At 59.5% G+C, this 21,701-nt stretch overlaps 1 protein-coding gene across 6 annotated transcripts; it reads right to left on the bottom strand.

The window, feature by feature from the left end:
• Positions 1–495: 495 nt before the first annotated feature.
• Positions 496–21,531, bottom strand: PCNX3 (pecanex 3). Of its 6 annotated transcripts, none has more exons than XM_006179532.2 (35): positions 20,672–21,522; positions 20,119–20,306; positions 19,789–19,888; positions 19,627–19,666; positions 19,431–19,526; positions 18,088–19,215; positions 17,504–17,627; positions 17,240–17,418; positions 16,823–16,913; positions 16,311–16,446; positions 14,925–15,046; positions 14,016–14,169; positions 13,702–13,734; positions 13,248–13,419; positions 13,024–13,134; positions 12,582–12,673; positions 12,307–12,416; positions 12,013–12,118; positions 11,811–11,903; positions 11,509–11,659; positions 10,470–10,614; positions 9,942–10,119; positions 9,052–9,160; positions 8,768–8,897; positions 8,299–8,357; positions 7,980–8,195; positions 7,046–7,299; positions 3,516–3,746; positions 3,244–3,347; positions 2,802–2,949; positions 2,472–2,702; positions 2,118–2,392; positions 1,613–1,746; positions 1,227–1,525; positions 496–1,151 (listed from the first exon to the last, which is right to left on the bottom strand). In XM_006179532.2, exons 1-35 carry the CDS (start codon positions 20,822–20,824, stop codon positions 957–959), a joined length of 6,087 nt encoding a protein of 2,028 aa, XP_006179594.2. In that variant the 5' UTR covers positions 20,825–21,522; the 3' UTR covers positions 496–956. The 6 variants fall into 6 exon arrangements, with proteins under 6 accessions (XP_006179594.2, XP_032345709.1, XP_032345707.1 ...); XM_032489818.1 differs by having other exon boundaries at positions 14,925–15,085; positions 20,672–21,416; XM_032489816.1 differs by having other exon boundaries at positions 496–1,525; positions 14,925–15,085; positions 17,240–17,415; positions 20,672–21,531.
• Between the last annotated feature and the right edge of the window lie 170 nt (positions 21,532–21,701).

Raw genomic sequence — 21,701 nt, 5'->3', positions numbered from 1 at the left:
TGAGAAACCGGAACAAGTGTACCTGCCTTCCAGACCAACTGGTAGGGCTAGACCAGGACACCTAGTGTTAGCTGCAGCCGTGCATATAGCAAGTGCTCAGAGTACCACTATGAGCACTCATCAACACTGGGCCCTGCTCTACACCCGCTCTCGTGTACTTTTGAAACACCTTAGACAGGTGTCACCTCTTTATAGCTGGAGAAACTGAGATTCAGATAAAGACTTTAGGCCAAGGTCAAGGCTGATAATCGTAGAAACCTGCCACTAGAGCGGGAAGTCTTTGTTGTTTGGAGATGAGAAAGGGAACAATGTAAACTTCAGATCAAGCCTGAAAAGGGAACAGGCTTGTGAGGAAGAGGACCCAGTCCTACCTGAACCCCACCTTGGTCTAACTTTGATATCCATCATAACCCAACTCCACAGCCGATGCATCCCTCTGTGCTCACCTACCCTGACCCTCCACCCAAACATCCCCAGAAAAAAGAAACTACCAACCAAAATCAAAAATAGTGTTATTAATTCTGGTGTCTCTGAAGCACGAAAAAAAAAAAAGAAAAAAAGAAAAAAAAAAGAAAAACAACCCCCCCCTTCCCACATTTCAGCCCCAAGTCCAGGCCAAGGGGCTGCCCCTGCAGGCAGTGTAGGCCGAGGGGCCAAGTCAATCTTGGCCATGGGCTTGAAGTGGGACCAGCCCATGGGTTTGGCTCTCAGGGCCTGGCTAGGAGGCTGCCTTCCTCAGTTTGGGGAGCCCAGGCCCTGGATTAGGGATGAGAGATCAGGGGTCAAGGTCAGAGGTCTGGGCTACTCAGTTCTGGTGCTCTGGCTAACACAGCCAGAGGTCAGGGTTCACATGTGGGAGCCAAAGCCACTCAGTTCTGTGGTCCAGCAGAAAGGGCCAAAGGCCAAGGGTCCAAGTTACTGAATCTTGGGCTGGGACCCAGAGGGCACCAGGCCACTCAGTACTGATGCTCCAGCAGGGGCTGGGCAGCTGGGCTCTCTCGCTCCTCAGCAGGGACAGGCCAGTCGCCAGGAGCCCCAGTCGGCGTGCCACTCTCAGGAGCACTGCTGTCCAAGCAAGAAATGTCCTGTGCTGCTCTGGGGGGTGAGGCATTGGTGCTGATATCTGGGCTGAGGCTGAGGTCTAGGGGTGCCTGAGGGAGGGAAGACAAGTTGGTGGGAGAGCAGACCTGAGCTGCCTGGGACCCAACCCTCCATAAGACCCTTACCTGAGATTTGGGGGTGCTTCCTTTAGGGCTCCCTGAGGCTGGCTCCCCCTCGGATCCCCCCAGCCCCTTCCGAACCCCCAGGGTCCACTTCCCACTGGGACCCTCAGAACTAAGGAGACCAGGGCCAGGGGGCCTTGAGGGCCGGGGACCCTCAGTGGGGGCAGGCGAAGCAGGAGATGGTCCAGGGAGCCGAGGGGGCGGCCACTGCAGCAGAGGAGGGGGGCGCCCATCACCAGAGCCGCTCAGGGAGGGCCGTGGGCCCCAGCCCGGGCCTGGTGGGAGGGGCTGGTCACCACCGCCTGTGGGAGACAGATAAGAGGGCAGAGACCTCAGTCAGCTAGGCTGCCCTCATCACACACTACTTCAGCCTGGCCTTGCCCGCTTACCTGCTGTGTTCTCAGGTGTGGGCTGTGCCAAGGGGGGGTTATTGCTGAGAGAGGTCAAGCCACCGCCTCCACCACAGTCAGAGTCATCCATGTTCCCGCCACTATTGCAGCCGGCACCACAGCCCTTGTGAAGCCTGGGGAAGAGGAGGCAGAAAAGAAGTGGGTAGGGGTGGGGATGGGGGTGCAAAGGCCTCACAAGCACGAGTTTCTAATCCAGGACAAGTCACCTAACATCTCAGAGCCCCTGTCTCTAAAAGGTTTTGTCACCTACTTTACAGGGTTTAAGGGAGACATTATCAACAGCACTTTAGGCTAAAGACCACTTTCGACTCTGGCTGAAGTGGGTGTGCGTGTGCAGCTGGGTCAGCCCTGGTCCTGGGGCTCGTTCCTGGCTCCAGCCCTTCCTCAGTCAGACCCGGGAGGGAGCTGCTTCATCTCAGGACCTCCTCAGCTCCCTGCTCCGTGAGCCTGGCCTCACAGGCTGGAGGCGGTGGTCAGAGCTCACCTCTCCCAGCTATGCAGGAGCCAGCGGGCGATGGCGCCCAGGCTGACAGGGCCACCCCACAGCGCCCGCAGCTGGGGGTGGCTGCCAGCCAGCGAGGTGGTGAGGGGCGACACGTAGATGGGGTAGCCCAGCGGCTGGTCGCAGGAGGAGTTGATCATGTTGCGGAGCGCCTGCTTGGCATTCTGGATGCTGCCTCGCTCGGGGTTGCGGTTGCGCAGGAACACCAGTTCCTGCTGTTGCCCAGCCCACAGGCCGCGCACACATTCCCGGTTCACCTGCGGGCGGCCACGTGCGGGGGTCAGGAGGTCAAAGTGGAGGGAAGGGGGCCAGGTTGGGTAAGCGGGCCATCCCCACCTTGATGACACGGAAGCTGAGGTGGCGCCGGTTGAGCATGATGATCTTGTACTCATCCGAGGCGTCGTCCAGGACGTGGCGCAATGCCAGCAGTGAAGGTGTGTTGCTGAGGATGGCGCTGCGCCAGGCTGGGTCGCCCTCATGGGAGATGACCAGGCGCTCCTCGTTGGCTGCAATGGCATCATAAAGGGCAGCCGGCTCCTCGTACTCATCTGGGGACGTGAAGTGGTCCTGAGGGGAGGACGGGAGGACTGAGAGCAGTGGCCCTTGCCCTGGGGATGGGTTTCACCCCCTGGCCAACCCACCCTGCCTGGGCACACCTCTCCCTACTTGGTGAAGCTTTAGGGCCATGCGAACCCCAGGTGCCACCACGCGGTGAAGCAGGTCCATGTCGGCAAAGACCCACTCGTCCCGTGGGGAGGTAATACGGAAGTCTCCCTTAAACAAGGCATGCAGACCGTAGAGGAAGGGCTCCAGGCTGGGGAAGAGGAGGATGGGAAGTGAACACACGGAGGGCTCTCAGGTACCTGAGCTCTGGCTCTTTGTGCAGTGATCTGAGCGGAGACCATTCTTCACACTGGGTCTGTTTTCCCTTCTTGCCAAGGCAGTCAGTCTCTGCCCGTGTCCCTCCCAGGGTGGGGAGGAGCTGTAAGGTCACAGTGGGGAGACGCCTTGCCCATGAAGATGGATGGGCTGATGTGGCCCCTGAGAGCTCTTTATGGAGGTGGAGGAAGGGAGAGTGATAGGCCTGGGTGGACTTGTAGGCACTCACCTGGCAGACATGCTGTGCGAGGCTGTCCCCAGGGCCCGGCGGCCCAGCACACACAGGCCAAAACACAGCGTGACCAGCGGCGAGTTCCAATCCTGGTCCACAGGCTGTGGCACAAGGACCCCCATCCCCAGAGCCCAGCTCAGACCTGGGACAGGAACTTCAGGTAGGGACTGGGGCCCAGGCTGAGGGACTCTGAGGGTTAAGAAGAACCCACACAGGGACGGGGGAAACTGACGGGGGAGAAGGAAGCCCCAGGGTAGTGGTGGCCGGACCTGGCTGCGCCGGGAGGCACAGTACTGGATCCACTCAAGGTGTACTGCGCAGAAGGAGGGCAGCGAGAGGCCGGAGAGGCGAAGGTCATAGTCCTCATCCACGCTCAGCGAGAAGGTGGGGTCTGAGTCAGCATAGCCAGGTGCCCGCACAGGACGCAGGGCCGTCGCGATTCCCTCATGGCTGAGCCAGGCCTCCAGCTTTGGTGAGCGGCTCACATAGTAGATGATGCTCTGGGAGGAGAGGCTAGGGTCAGTGACTGGGATAGTGCCCTCACCCTGGCTACTGGAGGAGACAGCTTCAGGGTAAAGAGGCTTCTTTTTCCCTTAGACTGAGCCGAAGTCGGCTTCCTAGGACACTGATCCTGTGTCCCATCTCAACTCCCTGAAGCCACACAGGCAAGTCTGTTTCCCCTTCACTTGGCCAGAAAGGAGGAAGGCGAAAGCAGCAGGAAGCAACCTTCCTGATGGAGCATCCACTGGTGGGTGCTGCACCGGGACAAGGGCTTACAATGCCTGCCCTGTTAATCAGGGGAACTGAGGCTCAGACAGACAACAGACTTGCCTGAGGTTACAAAGCAGGGCAGACTGAGCTGGGGCTGGAACCCTGGGACCTTCAACACTATGATGCTGTAGGATCCAGATCTCAGAGGCCTTGGAAGGTCAGACTAAGGTAGTGGGGCTGCCTGTAGGTCAGTGGGGTGCCCCTAGATCATGGGTGCCCTTAGGCAGCTGAAGTATGACAGCCACAAGGTTTTAAAAGCCAAAAGCACAGCATCTTTGCCCAAAGTTAGGGGCTCCAGGACCTTAAGAGATTCTGCTGGTTTTGAAGCAGGGGTTTAAGCAAATGGAGAGGCGGTTTTGGAAGGTAGGTAGCTGGCCGAGCTAGGATGGACAGGCAGTGTGAGGCTGGCAGTTGGCAGCCAGTAAGGTCACCGGGATTCCATGTGCTGCCCTGGGATGGAGCCAGTGGGGTTGGTCTTCTGCCTGGGTAAGGGTGGGAAGTTCAGAGCTGGGGAGGGTGGTGCAGGTGGCTATGAACAGAGGGAACCTAGGCAGTAGGGGTGTCTAGCAGGGTGGCCTTGGTAAGTTATGGAGAGGCCAAGAGCCTGGGCAAAATGGCCACAGTACAAGCCAGGAAGAGCCAAGGGCCTCAAAGAGCTGTGGGAGGTGCAGGGACCTGGGGCCATGGTTATAGGTGGGGCCTCATCAGTTCAGTTCCCAGCACATGAGGGTTTGCCTAGTGGCTGAGACCTTGGCCTCAGCATTACCTTGGCTGTGGCAAGTGGGTGAGCAGTCAAGAGAGGGCTGGGTGCCCCTTACCAAGAGGAAGAAGGACCAGGAGCCTAACAGGGTGAAGAGGGTAGGAGGGCTGGGGGGCAGCTTTGGGCCCCAGGCAGACTGGCTGCAGACTGGTCTTGCTCAGAGGACGTCTCCACAGTCTGGGCACCACCACAGCCCCCAGGAAGAACCAGGAGAATAAACCTTTGGGGGTCGGGGGAGGAGATGGCCCAGCAGAGAAATTGCTCCACTAACCTTCACCACCTCTACTGTGTTCTGTGAAACCAGCAAGCCTGAGACCCAGCCCTCAGAGTGGTTCTCAGGAGCAACAGCTCCCGCCTGCCAGCATCTGCTGGGAGCGTGACTCTGCTCACTGAACCTTCACAAGCCTCACGACGGCGGCACCTTTTCTGCCCTCATCCGACCTCACTGCAAGCATGGGTCTGTGAGTCTCAGTTTCCTCAACTGAAAAAGGGGCTAATTACACGGGCCTGCCTCTTTCAGGGGTTGCTGAAAGTACCACGCAGCATAATGAACATGCCTGGGCTTAGGAATGCTGAGAGGACCCCAAGGCTTCAGCTGCAGATGGATGTCGGGGCGGAGGGGTTGGACTGAATCTCTCACCCAACTGCACTTAGTGACTCCCGGGAAAGGATTGGTGGGAGGCACCGAGAGGGACCAAAGTGGCACACGGAGGGCTCTGCCTGGTCTGCCACATGGGACACATCCCTGAACTGCCCCAGGCCCAGGGGGCTGCCCTGCACACCTGACTTCCCCCTAAGCCCCACCCTCAGCAGCCCGAATTCATCCTTTCAAACTTCATCCCACACTCCATCTTGGGCAGAATCTTCCCTGGGTCCTCCAGGCACCTCTACGTGGCCCTGATTCCGCCCAGCTTTTGAGGCAATTGCAGCAAGTCGGCTTCCCCTTGGGACGAGAAACTTGGTGGGGTGGTACTCATCTCAGTCTGCCAGGCAGGGCTTGGCTGGGGCCTGCTGCACAGCCGTGAGGTTATGCCAGCCTTAAGCCGGGCTCGAGGGAGGCAGTGGGGTGGCCTGGGCAGGAGAATCTCTCTCAAGATGGGAGAGGAGGGTGGACAGCATCGTCACCCCTGGGTGACCTGGGGCTAGGGATGTCTCTTTCTGGACCACAGTCTCTATCCTGGTGAAAATGAAGAGTGGGGGGCTCATAAACCCTTCCCTAGGAGTGGATGACTAGATGGAAAAGACAGCAAAGTAGTTTCTCTGACGTGTGACACAGACGGGGTGCCCACTGGCAACAAAAGGACAGCTAGGGGATGCACAGGACTGCCCTGGAGAGAACCTCAGGTGGGCAGGCTCACCTGGGCTCCAACAAGTCACGCTCCTGGCCCCACACACGAGCCTCAGGGCAGATGCTAAGAGAGCATGAGGAGACCTGGACTGTGACCTCTGCGCACCCCCCTCCTGTAGTGCCCTCATCGTCCTTGCCATCTCACAGGACTGAGATAATCCCTGCTTCTTAAGGGGGTAAACTGAGGCATAGCAAGGGAGGTGATGTTGCTGGCTTCCTAGAATCCAGTCCAGGGCTCCTTCTGGACCCCACACTGTTCTCACCAACTCTCTCCACCCCCAACAGGCCTCAAGACCCTCAGTCCTGGCTTGGAGTGCCCAGACTGAGACAGGGAGGCCCAAGCCTGGGCTAAGCTAGCTCTGCCACTTTCTCCTGATTTTGAGGCCTCCAGCAAGTCCTATTCCCCACTGCAAGCCAATCCCCACATCTGAGGCAGTGAGGCCTCTCCTGGAGGGTGTGGGCTTTACCCAGCTCAGGGGAGGTGCCTGGCAGAGCCCACCTCTCGGTAAGCACCACTGCTTAGCAGCTGCTCCTAAAACTGTCGTTAATGCCACCACTTTTAGCATCACTGTGGGGCAAGGGGTGGGGGCTGGTGGTCTAGAAGGCTGGCCTCAGGAATGCCCCTCCCAGGACCAGAAGCCCAGTAAGACCTATACACTTGCTGCCCATCTGCCCCCAGTACTCACTGCCCAAGGCAAGCCTCCTGGAGGAGGGTGAAAGGAAGCCCCCATCCCAGGCACCCCACTGTCAGAGTCATACAGGCCTTCGAGCCCAATGTTTTAGCGCTGGCACTTTGGAGAATGCTTAAACTCTCTGAGGCCTCTGCTTCCCTTGGGCAAAACAGGCTCCCGAAAATCCAGAAGATGGCATTTGGGATGCTCCTGGCCTGCGAGCACTTACAGCGGGGACCCCTGCCGTACCTTAACGTAGTAGGTGATGAGGATCTTGCGGAGGTCGAAGACCTGTAGCATGGAGGCGGCATTGTTGTCACTGATGCTGTAGCCCTCCAGCACGTACTTGCTGGCCGTCACTTCCCAGGCCAGCCAGCGCTGCCCGAAGGCAGCATTGAAGGATAGGACCCTTGGCAGGTGGCCAGGCTCGCAGCAGCAGCAGCCCTCATCCTCCTCCACGCCCTCTGTGATGGCCTCCACCTCACGCTGCTGGCAGTATGTACCTGCAGGGAAAGGATGCCCAGTCAGGGGGCCATGAGGACATCCCTGCCTGTCAGCTCCCCAGACTACCCAGGCAGGGTGCTGGAGGTCTCCCACCATTCACCCTCCATGGGGATGCTGCGGGAGTACCTAAACAAATGGGTTAACAAATGAGCCCCTTTCTCCTCCTAACTCGCAGGGGCCACAGTGGGGTGGAAGTGGGGTGGGGGTGGAGTGAGGTGGGTGGTGGACAGGGTCTGATCCCTCATTTATAGAGAAAATGACTAAAACTCAGGTTCATGGTCCTTCCAAGCTGTGTTTAGAGCCCCTCTGCACTTGGGAGTCCTCTTCCGAAGCTGGCATCTGCCAAGCATCTCCTTCCTGAGGGCAAGGAGCCAGCTGACTTGCTGAGGCTTATGTGTGGCACCCAACCTGGGCCAGACCTGAGAGCACAGGGCAGGCCAGTGGGAGTTGGCGGGAGAACCCAGCACTCCAGGCCCCAGCTTTCACTGGAGCAGCCTGTTCGCTACAGACCTGCCAAAGTCACCCCTGCCACCTCACTGCTCAGACTGAGACAGCCAGGCCTGGGGAGGAAGAGTACCTTGCTCAAGGTCCCCAGCAAACTGGGACAGGGCAGGGGTATATCCTAGCCCTCACACTAGCACATGCAGCGCCCTGCGGCTGGCCCTGGCCCGCAGCTCACCCCGGAACTCCAGGCCACGCAGCTGGAAGGTGACAAGGCCATTGCCGACCTCAATGAGGTGCACCAGGGCGTTGAGGTAGTCGGAGGCCAGCACAAAGCAGTCGCCAGGGCCGTAGTTGCCCCAGCGGCCAAGCACCAGGTCCCCACACAGCGTGTGCTGCAGCGAGCGAGTCAAGTGCTCGTAGAAGATAGAGTTGAGGTTGTTGTCGTCAGCGCCTGGGGCCCGGGAGAGATGGACACACGGGCGAAGCGGCAAGTGAGCAAAGTTCCCTCTCCAGGAAGGTCCCACCCCAAAGGCCCCTGATGGCCAGGTACACACCAGGATTCCGGTCCAGCTGTGTGACCAAGCGGGTGTTGGAATGATCCACACGTTTAGTGCTGTCCAAAGAGAGAGCGACAACAAAGTCAGCCAAGAGGGCGAGGCTGCCGAGGGTTCAGGTGACAGTTCCCGCTGGCCCCCCACCATGTCCTTCCTGAGCCCACAACCCTGTGCTCTCAGGCAGATGCCACAACAGCCCCATTACACAGCGGGGGCTGAGTCTCAGGGACATGAGTGGACACACCCAGGACCACGCAGCCAGGAAGCCCAGGGTGTAGTGCCCTCTCTGGGTTGGCTCGCCATGCCCGGCACTCACACCTGAACTGCGGGCCCTCACAGTGCCAAATCCAGCCTGGGCTCCAAACCCTTCCTCTCCCCCAGCGACTCTCCTCATCCAGCCACCTCGCTCCTCTCCCAAGTCCCTCTGAGCAACGCATCAGGCACTCGCTTCCATGTCCACGAGACTCACTTGTAGTCACGCTCCCAGAACTTGAGGGGCCGCGCGTAGGACATGATGAAGACCGCGCTGCCCAGCAGGGGATTGAGTGGCGTGGAGAAGAGCGCGGAGAGCAGGGCCTGAATGAACAGCATAGCCGAGTCTGGGCCCGAGTCAAGGAGGTGGCAGGCACACAGGACTGTCCCTGGCCTCTCTCACCCTTCCTCTGCCCCTGCCAACCCGCCCGGCAACCCCTCTCCCAGTCCACGGCCCTCCCTGCACACCCCCACCCAGGCAGTGGGTAGCAGGCCGGATACGGGGCACAGCGAAGGGCTGGGCAAAGGCGTGGAAAGCCGAGCCCCAGGTGATCTGCCAGGGTGCGATGTAGGTCAGCACAAAACGCAGCTTGTACAGCAGGTCCCACAGCTGCAGGATGGACAGGGGAGAAAGTTCAAGATACATAGGCCACTCACAGAAGCAGGGGTCTACCAAGTACCCATTCAGAGCCTTGGGGCTACCCCACTGGCTGCCCACATGGGAGTCAAGCTCAAGATCATTCCCAGCCACTCCTCTCTCGACCTGCCTCAAAGAACCCAATACTAGACAAAGCAACCACTCTAGTGAGCATTAGCCATTTAATTCATATAACCACCCTGAGAGCCTCTTACTGCTGTCCCATTTCCCAGATGGGAAAGTTGAGGCTCACAGAAGACAGAATAGGTAAATGACTTGCTCAGGTCTTGCCAGTGACTCAGTGAGGCCAGGCCTCCACTGTGGTACTGTGAGTTGAGAGTCATAGGCCCTGCCCTCCAAGGGGGACATCTCCTGGATGTCTGGATCTCCACCATCCTGGGTCAGACCAGAAACCAGACTAGAGTGCCCATGTGAGAAAGATGAAAGCTCAGGCCTGAGCTGGGGCACCCTTGCAGACACCACTGCAGGCCTCCAGGACAGTGCTGGGGAATGGTCCTTTGTTCAAATCCTGGCCGGCCACCAATTCTCCAGGAGACTTGAGGCAAGTTACTTCCCCTCTTTAAACCTCAGCTTGCTCACTGCTCCTGGAGGAGCTGCTGCAGAGGCCCACAGAGGGGCTAATGTGGAGCAGTGCTACAAGGACCAAGGCCCCCAGGGAAGGTTCCCCCACTGAGGCAGAAGAGTTCTGCTCCAGCTGCACCACCTAGAGTCTGCAACACGGCCACCAGCTCACCTTGCTGCAGAACAGGGACATGAGGAAGTAGTCGAGCAGAAAGCCCTGGGAGAGGCGCGGGTAGTCGAAGTGGAAGAGCAGGACGGTGAAGGCCAAGGTCAGGTACTGCTGGGGTGGGCAGCAGAAAGCTGAGCGCAGCAACTTCAGCCCAGCCACAGTCATCAGCAGCGCCCGGCAGCTATGGGCGAGGGGCAGGCGTTAGGTGGCAGGCGGAGACTTGGGGCAGTGGGTGTGGGTGCCCATCTCACCAGCCCTTGCCTAAGCTCTGCAGATATGGACCCTGCTCTTTTGGGCCAGTGACTCTTAGTCACTGCTCTCTCAAGAGGTCACCCCCGTTAGACTCATTGGAGGGACACACATGCTTTCCAAGAGGCAGCTGCTTCAATGGAAAGGGTGTCAGAACTTGGAGTCCTACTTAAGCTTGCTGGGCAACTGAGGCAGGTCTCCTTCCCTCTCTGGGCCTCCGTTTCCCCATGTGTCACACTGGGATGTAAATGCTGGGATGGCCAGGGGGCCAGCGGTCCTCACTAGAGACAGAACTTGTCCGGGTGGCTGACGATAGTGTGGGCATCCACTGTGAGGGCGTTGAGCACCACAGCAGGGTAGATGAGGTACTTCTCCACGCACTGCAGGCCCGCGTACAGCTTCTCAAACCACATCACCTGGGCGGCACCTGAGACAGCAAGTGGGGAGGTGGGACTGCTGGCTAGCACTTGGCCCTCCATACTCCCCCCACCACAAGGCCAGGACAGGTGTGCTCTCCAAGGGGACCTGGAGGGAGGGCAGCCCACAGGACAAGGGGATGTGCTGTTCTGGGTCCCTGGAGACTTTGAGCAGGTGAGGGGGCGGGGTTGATCTTTGACAGTTCAAATGAGGGAGACCAGGCCCAGGTAGGGGGTGTCGGGGACTTAGGGCCAGTGCTCTGCCCATTTAGCTGTCTGTGAAAGCAAGGCTGCCGAGGACATCTCAGATGTCCACCGGAGTCAGGAAGGCTGGGTGAGGCCCAAGCGCACAGAGATCCTGAGCTGCAGGGCTCTTCTGAAGGGGCCACTGCCACTTGGCGCCCGCTGACTGTAGCCACAAGGGGATGCTGGCCCAATAGGAAAAATCCTTCGTTTAAGAAGGCCCGTGGACCTTTGAGTAACAAATCCAGAGGTTTAAACACAGGCACAAGGGTGTTTTTGTCGCACAATCCAAGTAAAAACATGTGCCAAGCTGATCTAGTTCACGGGTAGCCAGTTTGTAATTCTGGACAACAGATTCCTTTATGGCTCTAGGATTCTACTTTTTCCATCTCCTTAGAGACCACAAGGTGGGCAGGAAAAGGGCAGAGCAGGCAGAGTGAGAGCGAGGCAAGGGCTGAGTCGGGCACAGAGGGCAGGGGAGGGTACAGAGAGCAGTGAAAGGGCCACAGGGTCAGCACCAGTGCAGACAGGGCGGGGTGGGCAGAGGCTGCCCCCTGCTGGCACTCTGAGCTGAACAGACCATGCTCTTGACAGGCTGCAGGTCCACTGCTGGGGGCAGGAGGGGCAGAGGGGTCCCAGCTTGCGGGGAGGAGGGCACTCACCACGCACTTCGTATTGGCTATACTCCAGTGGCTTCAGCACAGGCTGTGACAGGCAGAACCATGGCAGCTGCTTGCGGAGTTGTGGCAGTAGGTAATGTGTGAAGAAGCCCACGGCCCCAGCCAGAGCATACAACACAAAACCCAGCACTGACTGCAAGAGGGAGATATGGGAGTCTCAGCTAAGGGGAGCAGACCAAGGGACCACAGGGGTCCAAGAAGGACACGAGACCATGGCTGCCCAGGGCCCACAGGATCTGGCAAAAGGTGGGGGGGGGGGGCGGGTGAGCCTGTTCCACACGAACCTTCAAGGCAATGAAGACGGTGCTGGCGCTGATGGCAAAGGTGAGCACAGCAATGACCACACACATCACCAGGTCAGAGTGCAGGACTTCACGCTGCGGGGCCGGGAAACACCAGCTTGGGTGTCCCTGTCATCAAGTGGCTGACCACACCCCCTCATAGACCTCCAACCCAAGACTAGAATCCTGAACTCTGGGCCCTCACCACTGACTGGCGCATCTTGTCTGGCAGTGGGTCTGGGAGCTCGGCACGGGCTGTCTCCAAGCTCCGTTCCTCCAGCTCAGGGAAAAGCTTGCTCCGGATCAGAGACCTGGGGTAGGTGAGAAAAGTCAGGGGCCTGGGCCTGGGGAGGCTGCCCCTCCTCCCACAGGCCCAGGGTCAGGTGGTGACAGGCACATGCACAGACCTAGAGACACCCCCCGACCAAACCCTTGCCATGCAGACACGCGCACGCACGCACGCACGCACGCACACAGACAGGCACGTGCAGGCACCCACCAGAGCACGGTGGGGTCACTGCTTTGCCGGCTCAGGTGGTAGGACAGCGCCACCAAGAGGCCACAGAAGACGGAGAAGAGGACAGGGACGTGCTGCTCTGGCCAAGGAGTCTGGGGAGAGAACCCATGCTGGTCAGGGGAGATGAGGATAAGCATGGGGGTGGGGGTACCCCCACCCCTGCCGTGGGAGAAGCCACTGCTGAGTCCATGTCACAGCTCGGTCCCAACCACCCCCCTGGGCTTCAGCATGCCCCCCACCATACAGGTCACCCCTACCTTGATGGCGCCCAGGCAGAAGCCGTAGAGCAGGGCAGCAGCCAGCAGGCTGCGGGAGAGGCTGAAGACTGCAGTGAGCGGGCTGGTGGCGGCTGCGGGGTGAGAAACAGCAAGTAAAGCCCAACTCCTGCCTGCTGACACCCCACCTCACCGCCTCCTGCTGCCCCTCAACTCCCAGAGGCTAACCACCCCTGGAACTTGTGTCCAGCCCACTGTTGTCTGCTTCCCCAGCCCAGAGAGGCCTTTGGGACTCCTGGCACGCTCAGGTTTAAACCACTTGCCTAGGGGAGGAGGAGAGAGAGGGTAAGAGATGGGGTCCCAGAATCCAAGACGTAGATGCAGGAAAAGACTCAGTGAAAGGCTAGAGCTGCAGACCTAACCCATGGCCCCTCCTGGGCCCCACACAGCATCCTGACCCCTCAGCCACCCGTGGGCCCCATACCTGTGCCCCCAAAGCCGTGCATGTCTATCTGTTCCAGCAGGTACATGAGGCAGGTGTTGACCTGGGGCAGGAGGCCCAGGAGGAAGACGAATGGGAAGCACAGGGTGAACACTAGCAGGGAGGGGACAGAGAAAAAGCAAAGGCCCGGTCAGCCTGCAGGCTGCACCTTGGTCCACCCTTGAGGCCTCGCTCCCTCAAGCAACCTCAATGCTGCCCAGTCTTACCAGTGGCCACATCACGGGCACAGAAGAAAAAGGAGGCAGAGAAGAGTGTGAGGCCATAGAGGGAGACGGGCGGGAAGGGCTGAGCTGAGCCCAGGGCGTCCAGCAGCCAGATGAGCAAACAGCAGATGCAGAAGTAGACGGGCCGGCTGTACGCGATCACCCAGTTGTGGCCCTGGGGAGGGGGCCTGTGAGGAGTCGGGCCTCCCCCACTGAACGCCCTGCTTGCACATGCACACACAGGCTCATGCACACTCATGTGCCCCAGGCCTGGCCCTGGGTCCAAGACAGAAAGCTTGGCAGGGTGGGGGCAGAAAGACCAATGATCTGGGGGTGATGGGGGTGGTGAGGGAGGCCTGCCTCTCCACAACCCAAACCCCTCCCCACCTGGTCTCAGCCCGGCCCAGGGCCCAGGCCTGAGTCCCCTGGGGAGAGGTGATGCTCTGCTGGGACTCACATGCATGGGAGATGCGGCATCAGGCTGGACACTCTGGAAGAGACAGGAGCTACATTAGCAACAAGAGCCAGCACCCACGGGAGGGTCAGAGGCCCCAGGACCAGTTCAATTCCATACCTGGGCTGCTATGAGTGACCAGGGAAGGACCCTAAACTATTCTGAGCCTTAATTCTCTCATTTGTAAGATGGCGGTGGTTGCAGGGGATCTAAAGCATCTGATCTGCTTTCTAGCTCAACCCATTCAAGACGGGTCCAGGGAAGAGGGCATCTGGGAAGAGGTAGGAGGGAAGGAGACCCAGGGAGCCACGCCTGACCTTCAGCAGGGAATACTGGCAGGAGGCGATGACCAGGCAGAACTGGAAGACCCAGATGTCGGTGAAGAAGCCCTTGAGCAGCAGCAGGTAGCCCAGGAAGGCGACAAGGCTGCTCAGGCCGACACCGAGGATGTTCTCCACCAGCCCCCGAGTCCTGGAGAGACAGCAGGGTCAGAGCCCACCTCCTTTCTCACCCGCTGACAGGGCCAGGGGTTCAGGGTGGGGACAGGACCCAGCCACAAAGGCCCACATCCGGGCCTGTGCCCATGCCAGCCGTCACCCTGAGGATCCAGACCCGTGACCTCTCGGGGCAGCACCAGGTTGCCACCCTGCATCTCAATCCCAATCTTTGCCACCTCAGAGGACCCCGAGGACTCCAGGTGCCACCGCCCTGGGATTTGCCCATCTCTGGTTCCTACATTCTATGCACGCAGGCAATGCCCAGCCAACATCAGTCACAGGGCAGAGAGGAATCCAAAGCACGGGAAGCCAGGACACAGGTTCCAGGCCCAAATCATCACCCAGACAATAAACATCACCTGACTCCTCTGACTTCCTGGGCCTCAGTGTCCTCTTGGAAAATGGGAAAGCTGAGACAAACGGTTCGCTAGCTTTTTGACTACAAGATTCAATTTAATTGGATCTAACACAGAAGCAAATAAAAAACAACACGCTGAACGGAAATGATGTCTTGAGCAAAGCTCTGGGAGCGAGTGACCACAGCATGACCCACTACACTACTCCTTTGCACCCAGAGGAACATAAATCCCACTGCAGACTCCAGCCCCCTAGGCACCCTCAGTGACCCCAACAGTTAGGTTCTCTAATGCCATGATGACCTCCACACGTTCAGAGCTCAGAAGGCCAGGGATGATCAAGGACTGGGGGCCGAGGTGGGTGAGTACTAACCGGTCCAGCAGGGCCAGCAGAGCGAGTCGCTCATAGCGCACAGAGGTCCAGCGACCAGGAAGAAGCCAGTACTTGTAGCTGTGCTGGGCCCGGGGTGGCGCTTCCTCCATCAGCGTCTGCTCCTGGGATTCGTGCAGGGAGTCCTGGTCCAGCAGGTCAAACTGCGGTCCCCACGGCCGCGGCCATCAGCCCCGCGCCCCCCCATGTGATCCACTGCCACCCCTCCCAACAGCACACACTGGCTGGTCAACACAAAGTCCCCACCATCTAGTGGCCCCATGCCCTGCCTGATCCTCCATCCAAGGGCCTGCTCTTTTCTCCAGGTTCCCAGGACATGGATCAAGGGCTGTAGGGACCTCTGGAGCTGCCAGGAGCCAGAGTTACTAGCTCCTGTGTCTGTCTTCCCCACTTAAGCATCTCACACCTCTTCTTGGGCTCAGTGAAATCCACCTTATCCTTCCAGACCCAGCATCAATATCACCCTCGTCCCAGGGCCATCAGTCACCCAGATAGGACAGGCCTAGCCTGGAGCACACAGAGTGCTGGCCCTGAGGACAGGCCTAGATGCCAATGCCAGTGCTGTGAGACCCTGGGCCAACTACTTAAACTCTTTGGGCTTCCTGCGTCTTTAATTTACAAGTATTTATCAGATACAATTATGGGCCTGTCCCTGTGCTGGGCTCTGGGGACACAATGGAGAGTCAAAGCAGCACGGCCCCTGCCTCTGGAGGTGACCAGCTGTTTAAGGACAACACTGCTATTCCCTATGACAGTTAAGGAGAATAAACACATCTGGAAGGGGCACATGGGGCTTCTGGGTGCTGCCCGTAGTCTCTCTGTGGTCCTGGGTGTTAGATGTGTGGGTGTTACTGTTATGAATGTTCTTTAAACTCTCAGTCTGTGCATTAAACTCTGAGTATTTCTATAATTTTTTTAGCTAATTGCGTAAGCTATTGTCCAAATTGGGACTTTCAGAGCAAAAGGCGGCACTATTAGTAACTGCCGAGACGACTAGCTGGAACAGAGCTCCCCGAGCAATCCCCCACACCAGTTGCCCAGGACAGGGAGCAGCACTGCCATCAGCTGGCCTTTCTGCAGGTGTCACTGCTAACACCCATTGTCCCCGCTAATTGTGGGCCCTACCAGGGTAAAGAAGCTATTCCACATACATTTGTTGAATAAGTAAATAAGCGACTCCTTGAGCCATTCAGGTCCAGGGCCTATGCGCCCCATGCCCAACATCAAAGGTCAGAACAGCTACCTTAGGGCCCCTGGAGCCCTCACTCAGAGCAACCTGTCTGTCCTGGCACCTGGGCAAGTGCTCAGTGGTCTGCCCCCCACCACTGCCCCCTCCTGCAGGTCCTTCCCTGGCCGCTGGCTCCTCACCTCCGGGATCTCCAGGGGCACTCGGCGCACCTGCATGCCCTGCAGGACCACGGGCCGCGGCTGTAGCAGGTTCAGGCCTCCTGCTGCCTCAGGGACATCAGCTGAGTGGAAGCTGGAGGAATGTGAATGGCGGTCCCTGTGGGAACAGCAGCCATGAGGGTCAGCTATTGGCAAGCCATGGAAAGTGGTGGGGTCAAGGCCAAGGCCAAGTCGTGACTGGGGGCCTGAGGGGGCTGCTCAAATACCCAGAAGGAGCACAGGGGTGTTCAAAGGAGGCTCCCTCCCAGGTCGTGGGCTTCCTGGAAGGCCCTGGAAGCCTCCTGCTTGGAGATGCCATGGAGCCAGGGGCCCAAGGGATCCCTGCAGACCAGCCCTTCACCGCTGCCCACCCTTCTCTCCTCCTAGAGGTCCGAGTTGCCCCTGTCCCAGCCCAAAGAAGGGAGAGAGAAAATCCCCCAGAAATGGCAGCCGACTGGCCACTGTGCCAGAAAAGCCCAAGCCTAGAGACTTACCAAGCTCCATTGGCTGCCTGCTCCCCCTGCTGCCCTACAGGGTTCTCATAGCCACCTCCGGCCAGTCCGAAGGTATAGGAACGCCGCACACCTGGGGCAGGGGTGTGGAACACAAGGCAGCCTGTCAGGGACAGGGGCACTGAGGCCCAACCCACAAGGGCACCAGGGCCATCAAGTGGGAAGAACCCCGTGCTGTGTTCCCCTGGACGGCAGCCCAATGCCTGGGTACCAAGAGCTGGAGAGGAAAGGGCCAGCAGGTCAAGAGCTAGTTAAGTGCTCACCATGGGGCCGAGGGGGGCTAGCAAGCATCCAACAGAGCGAGCGCCCCTGCTGGGATGATGACCCTCAGCGGGACGGAAAGAGCGCTTGGTTAGCAGGGATCAGAGGCTCAGCCACTGGACCCAGGGAAGGGCTCACCACTCTCGTCGTAGAAGTAGTGCACAGCACCCTCGGAAGTGTCATCAAAGGTGCAGGCCTCGTGCACATTGGCTCCAGCCCGGGTGAGCAGCAGCGAGGAGGCGAAGTGCAGGGCAGAGGGCAGCGTCAACGCCCGGGAGTGGGAGGCAGCCCGGCCCCGCTGAGCCTCCTGCAGGCTGCTGGGGAGGGGTCAGTTCATGGGTCAGCACCGTCTAGGGCTGGCTGGCCCCCACACCCACTTCTAAGCAGCTAGCAGGTGCTCACCTGGGTGGTGAGCCCATGACAGAGGCTGGGGGGGTGGGGTTGCTGCCAGCATTGTGACGCCTCCGAATCGCCTGGGTCCGCCTTACGTTGCTCGAGCGGTCCCGCTTGCCAGTCTCTTCAGCAACTGCCCAGAGAGAGACCCCAAGTATAAGTGACTGAGGCTTGGACAGAGCCTGGGGAAGGTTTGCAGGATCAGATGCTCTTGATTGGAGCTAAAGGTCCAGCCTAGTCCAACCCCATCCTGGCTCTATGGCCCAGCCAGGTCACCTAAGCTCTCGGGCCTGTTTCCACAGCTGGAGAGAAGGACAACGTCACTCGCCCTGTCCGGCTGCTGGCCCAGAAGGCTTCAGGTGCTAACTGCAGGACCCGGAGCCAGGTGCCTGAGATCCCTCTGCCTTGGTCTCCTCACTGTTGGAGCCCTGATTACCTGAGATGTTTGGCAGACAACTTCACTGAGTCCATGTCTGTCTGCTGCCTGAGACAGAGGCTGACCCGACTCTGACCAGGTCCACTCCAGCTGCCCCCACCCAAAGCCAAGCTCCTATCTAGCTCGCTTCCCTCCCAGCTCTGGAACCAGCACTCACCTCCCCCCACAGCACCTTCCTCTTGCAGCTCCCCCCTCCAGCCAGGCTGGTTGGCAGCAGGTCCCCTACGGGCCTCAGCAGGCAGCACAGCAGGCTCACCAGCAGCCAGCTCCACCCCGGCCTGGGCCTCCAGCTCAGCCTTGGAGCCAGCCAGGGGGCCCCTGAGGACATCACCCCCGGCCCCATCCATGCTCAGCACGCGGGCATGTGTTTTGGCACTGGCCGTACTAGGCGTCCGCTGGGTCCCATAGGGCCGCTTGGGGGGCACAGCAGTCCCCTCCTCAGCCCCATGGGGGGCCCGTCGTTTTCTGGGCCCTCCTGCTGCACCCCGAGAGCTCTCGGGGGAATAGCAGGACGTGGAAGAGGAGCTGTCAGTGCTGTAGCGGCGCTGGGATCGGAGGCTGGAGGCCGGGCTCAGTTCACTGCCCTCGCTGGTGTCATCATCCTCGAAGAAGCCCCCGCCTTCAAGCAATGGCCGCCGAGGGGCACGGCCAGCGGGGGACTGTCTTCGCATGGGCGGCCGCCGTTTGCTAGGCCGCAGCAAGGCCAAGTCCTTGGGCCGCACAACCAGGAGCGGCTCTGCTGGGCCTGGTGGTGTCCCTGCTCCTACGACTGTGTCAAAGGAACGCAGTGTGTCATCTGAGGGGACTCCGGCATCAGGTGAGGCGGGCAGCTCAGCCTCAGAAGGTGGGTCTGTGTCGCTGCCTTCGGGAGCTTGCCCACCAGGGGGGCTGTCCAGGTGGGTCGAGTTGGTCTTCTCGCTCTTGAAGCTGCTCAATGTCTCCCTGTCAGTGCCGCTGAAGCAGGAATCTGAGGAGCCAGCTTTCTGGGGTGTGGGCTCCCCTGAGCCCCGCCGGTCCAGGGGCTGGTAGCCGCTTGCTCCCCGGCGTTGTTCCCGTCGACTGCTAGTCCTCACCAGGGCCCGGTCAGGCCGGGTCAGGGTCAGGAAACTCTTGCTCAGCTCCTGGCTGAGGCTCCCCTTCAGCAGGGGGCTCATGGGAGTGTCAGCTACACTGCTCCCACTCCAGGGGGCTCCATCTCCAGCCAAGGGAGACCGTTCTGATGAGTCTGTGCTGGGGAGAGATGGGTCTGGGGCAGCCCCCGGGGGCGTCTGGGGAAGGTCTCCAACTATCAGAAGACAGAAAGACAGAAAAAGAGAAAAGGAACCGATAACTAAGGGGGGGTCCTATGGCCCCTGCCTTCCGAGAGCCCAAGTGGGGCAGGACATTGAGAAGGCCCCATCTAAGAGAACAAAGAGAGCACCACGGGTACAAAAGTTGGGGTGACTCAAAGACAAGACAGCTAGTCTTCCCCTCAAGCCCCTGCCAATCATGCCCACTCACTCAATTTCTCCTGTGAGCTTAGCTTCAGCATCTCTCGGTCGGCTGAGGTCACAATCACGTTGTTGCTGCCCTGCTCCCGCACCAGCTCCTTGATGTCTGCAACCATGGCCCAGAGGCGTCAGCAGGACCTCGAGGCATCCACATGCCATCCCCTGTTCCACACCACCACCTTCAGCCCTGAGCAGCAGCCACGTACCTCTGAGGGGCCCAGAGTCATCCATTCGGGGCAGCAACTCCTGAGCAGATAAAGAAATGCATAAAGAAGCAAACAAGACAAAAAGTAGGCTCAGGACATACCCATGTTGGGGATGGTCTCCCAGAAGAGGAGTGGGTAAGGCTGAGGGCTGGGACTACTCACCGAGACCTGGTTGAAGCCAAACACAGAATGCTGAGAGCTACAACGTACAGGGGGTGTGGAACTCACTTTCCTAAACACTGTCATCTCCACTCCAGGGTCCCTGGCAGTGGAAAAGAACATCAGCTTTGAAATAATTTTAGCTCTCCATGTAGTACTTCCTCCACCATCCCCACCGCTCCTTCCTCCATAAGGGTCTCCCTTACAAGTCCAGGGCCAACCACAGAACCATTCAACCACTCATGGAGCCAGTGTTCCTTAAGCCCCTTCTCCATCCTCCAGTGCTCAGACCCAGGCACCTCCGTTCCCAGCACAGGCCCTGCCCCCGCCCACCTGGGCAGATTGCTGTCCCCCTGGGCAGGCTCTTCCTCTGGCTCCCCCATGGTAGAGTTGCGCTTCTCCACAATCTCGCCCTGGTCGAACATAGCATGCAGCCGATAGTTCACAGTCTTGATGGTAGCGAAGATGACAGCCACCACAAGGCAGTATACACCAGCCACCATCAAGCTCGGGGGCAGGACCTGGAAGTAGCAGCAAGTCAGGTCCCTCTTCACACAGCCTTGCCCCCTACTACCACAGTCAAGGCTAGGATTCACAAATTCACAAGAAGACTTCATCACCCCTGCATGCACCTGATACAAATACCCTGTCAGGGCATCCTGCCTTCTTTCTAACTAGAGAGAGATTAAGTGAGGGGCTCAAGGTCATCCAAGCCAGGAAAAGAAAAATTTGGCCTCTCCTCCATACACTCCAAACTCTATATTGAGTTCTCTTTCCACATCCCAGTGCCCAAAGCACAGTCCAGAATCTCTGCCAGGTTGCACCCCTCCGTAACATCTGCCCTCCCTTTCCCCGGTGGGAGTTACAGGTGGCGGCAGCGTCTCACCATGTACAGCAAGAAAGGAAAGGTGAGCAGGAAGATCCAGACATAAAGGTGGAAGCAGTTGGAGAAAGTGCTCTGGTGCGGGTCGAAGAACCAACCGCCGGTGAGCGAAGCCCACACCCCCTGGCGCAGGATCTGCAATACCTGCGACCCCATGGCCCCGCCGCTGCTGCGCGCGCCCCACTCCCGGGACCCTCATGGGGGCGGACCCCGGCCCATGCCCCTCCTGGCGCCCGAAGGCCCCGGGGTCGGGGCTTGCGCTCACGCCATGGCCTCCCCCAGCGGGGGAGAGGGGTCTGTGGAGCGAGGGTGCGGGCAGGGGGCGGGGCCGGCTGGGGCAGTCAGCGGTGTGAGACCCAGGCGCGGGGGTGGAGCCGCATCAGGGGCGGGGTCCGGGCCCCCAACCCTGGCCCAGAACTGCTCCCAAGGGTCGGGCCGGCAGGTAGGCGCGGGGCACGGGCCGGGCACCCGTCGGCGGCATCCAGAGGTGGGCGTGGGGTGGGTGCTCCAGAGGTACAGGCGACGGCTCCCTCGGTTCCGGCCCGGGGAGAACCCCGGGACCCTGAGGTCCACTTCCGGGGTCACAGGTCACTCGCTTCTGACTCTGCGCTCGCCCCGCTTTTGCGGGAGCCGGCCCAAGGGGGAGGCCGGAAGAAGGAGCCGCGAGCCGCCAACCTGCAGTAGCGCATGCGCCCGACTAGTCTAGTCAGGACCCGGAAAAGGAAAACCTGGCGGCATGAATGCGCAAGCGCAGGGAGGCGGTAGAGCGATGAGAAGCGGGAGAGCTCTTTGAGCGTGCGCAGAGTCCGGGTCTAAGGGTAGGGACGATCCGAAAGGCAGAAGTGCTTGGGCGCATGCGCACACCTAAGCGATGCCAACCTAGCGGAGTCCACTGGGCGGAACTGAAGGGGTAATTAAGTGGTCATTGAATAATGGCGGAGTTAATTGGCGCAAAGCTCTTCCAGTGAGCTACAAGAGGCGGGGAAAGGATGGAGGCGTGGACTCCCCTGGGTTAAAGCTACAGTTCTGCGCT

This window comes from Camelus ferus, chromosome 10, assembly GCF_009834535.1.
Source record: "Camelus ferus isolate YT-003-E chromosome 10, BCGSAC_Cfer_1.0, whole genome shotgun sequence".
NCBI lineage: Eukaryota > Metazoa > Chordata > Mammalia > Artiodactyla > Camelidae > Camelus > Camelus ferus.
The sequence above is the reverse complement of the archived record's forward strand: the minus strand, read 5'-3'. Positions and strand labels throughout refer to the sequence as shown.

What these genes read in the sequence shown, in the direction of transcription:
- PCNX3 (XM_032489815.1), bottom strand. Translation starts at nt 20,824, where the DNA reads ATGGGGTCGCAGGTATTGCAGATCCTGCGCCAGGGGGTGTGGGCTTCG. An exon ending in TGACTCTGGGCCCCTCAGAG is followed by an intron (nt 19,527 to 19,626) that starts GTACGTGGCTGC and finishes CCATGGTTGCAG; the next exon opens with ACATCAAGGAGCTGGTGCGG. An exon ending in CTACTTCTACGACGAGAGTG is followed by an intron (nt 16,914 to 17,239) that starts GTGAGCCCTTCC and finishes CCCCTGCCCCAG; the next exon opens with GTGTGCGGCGTTCCTATACC.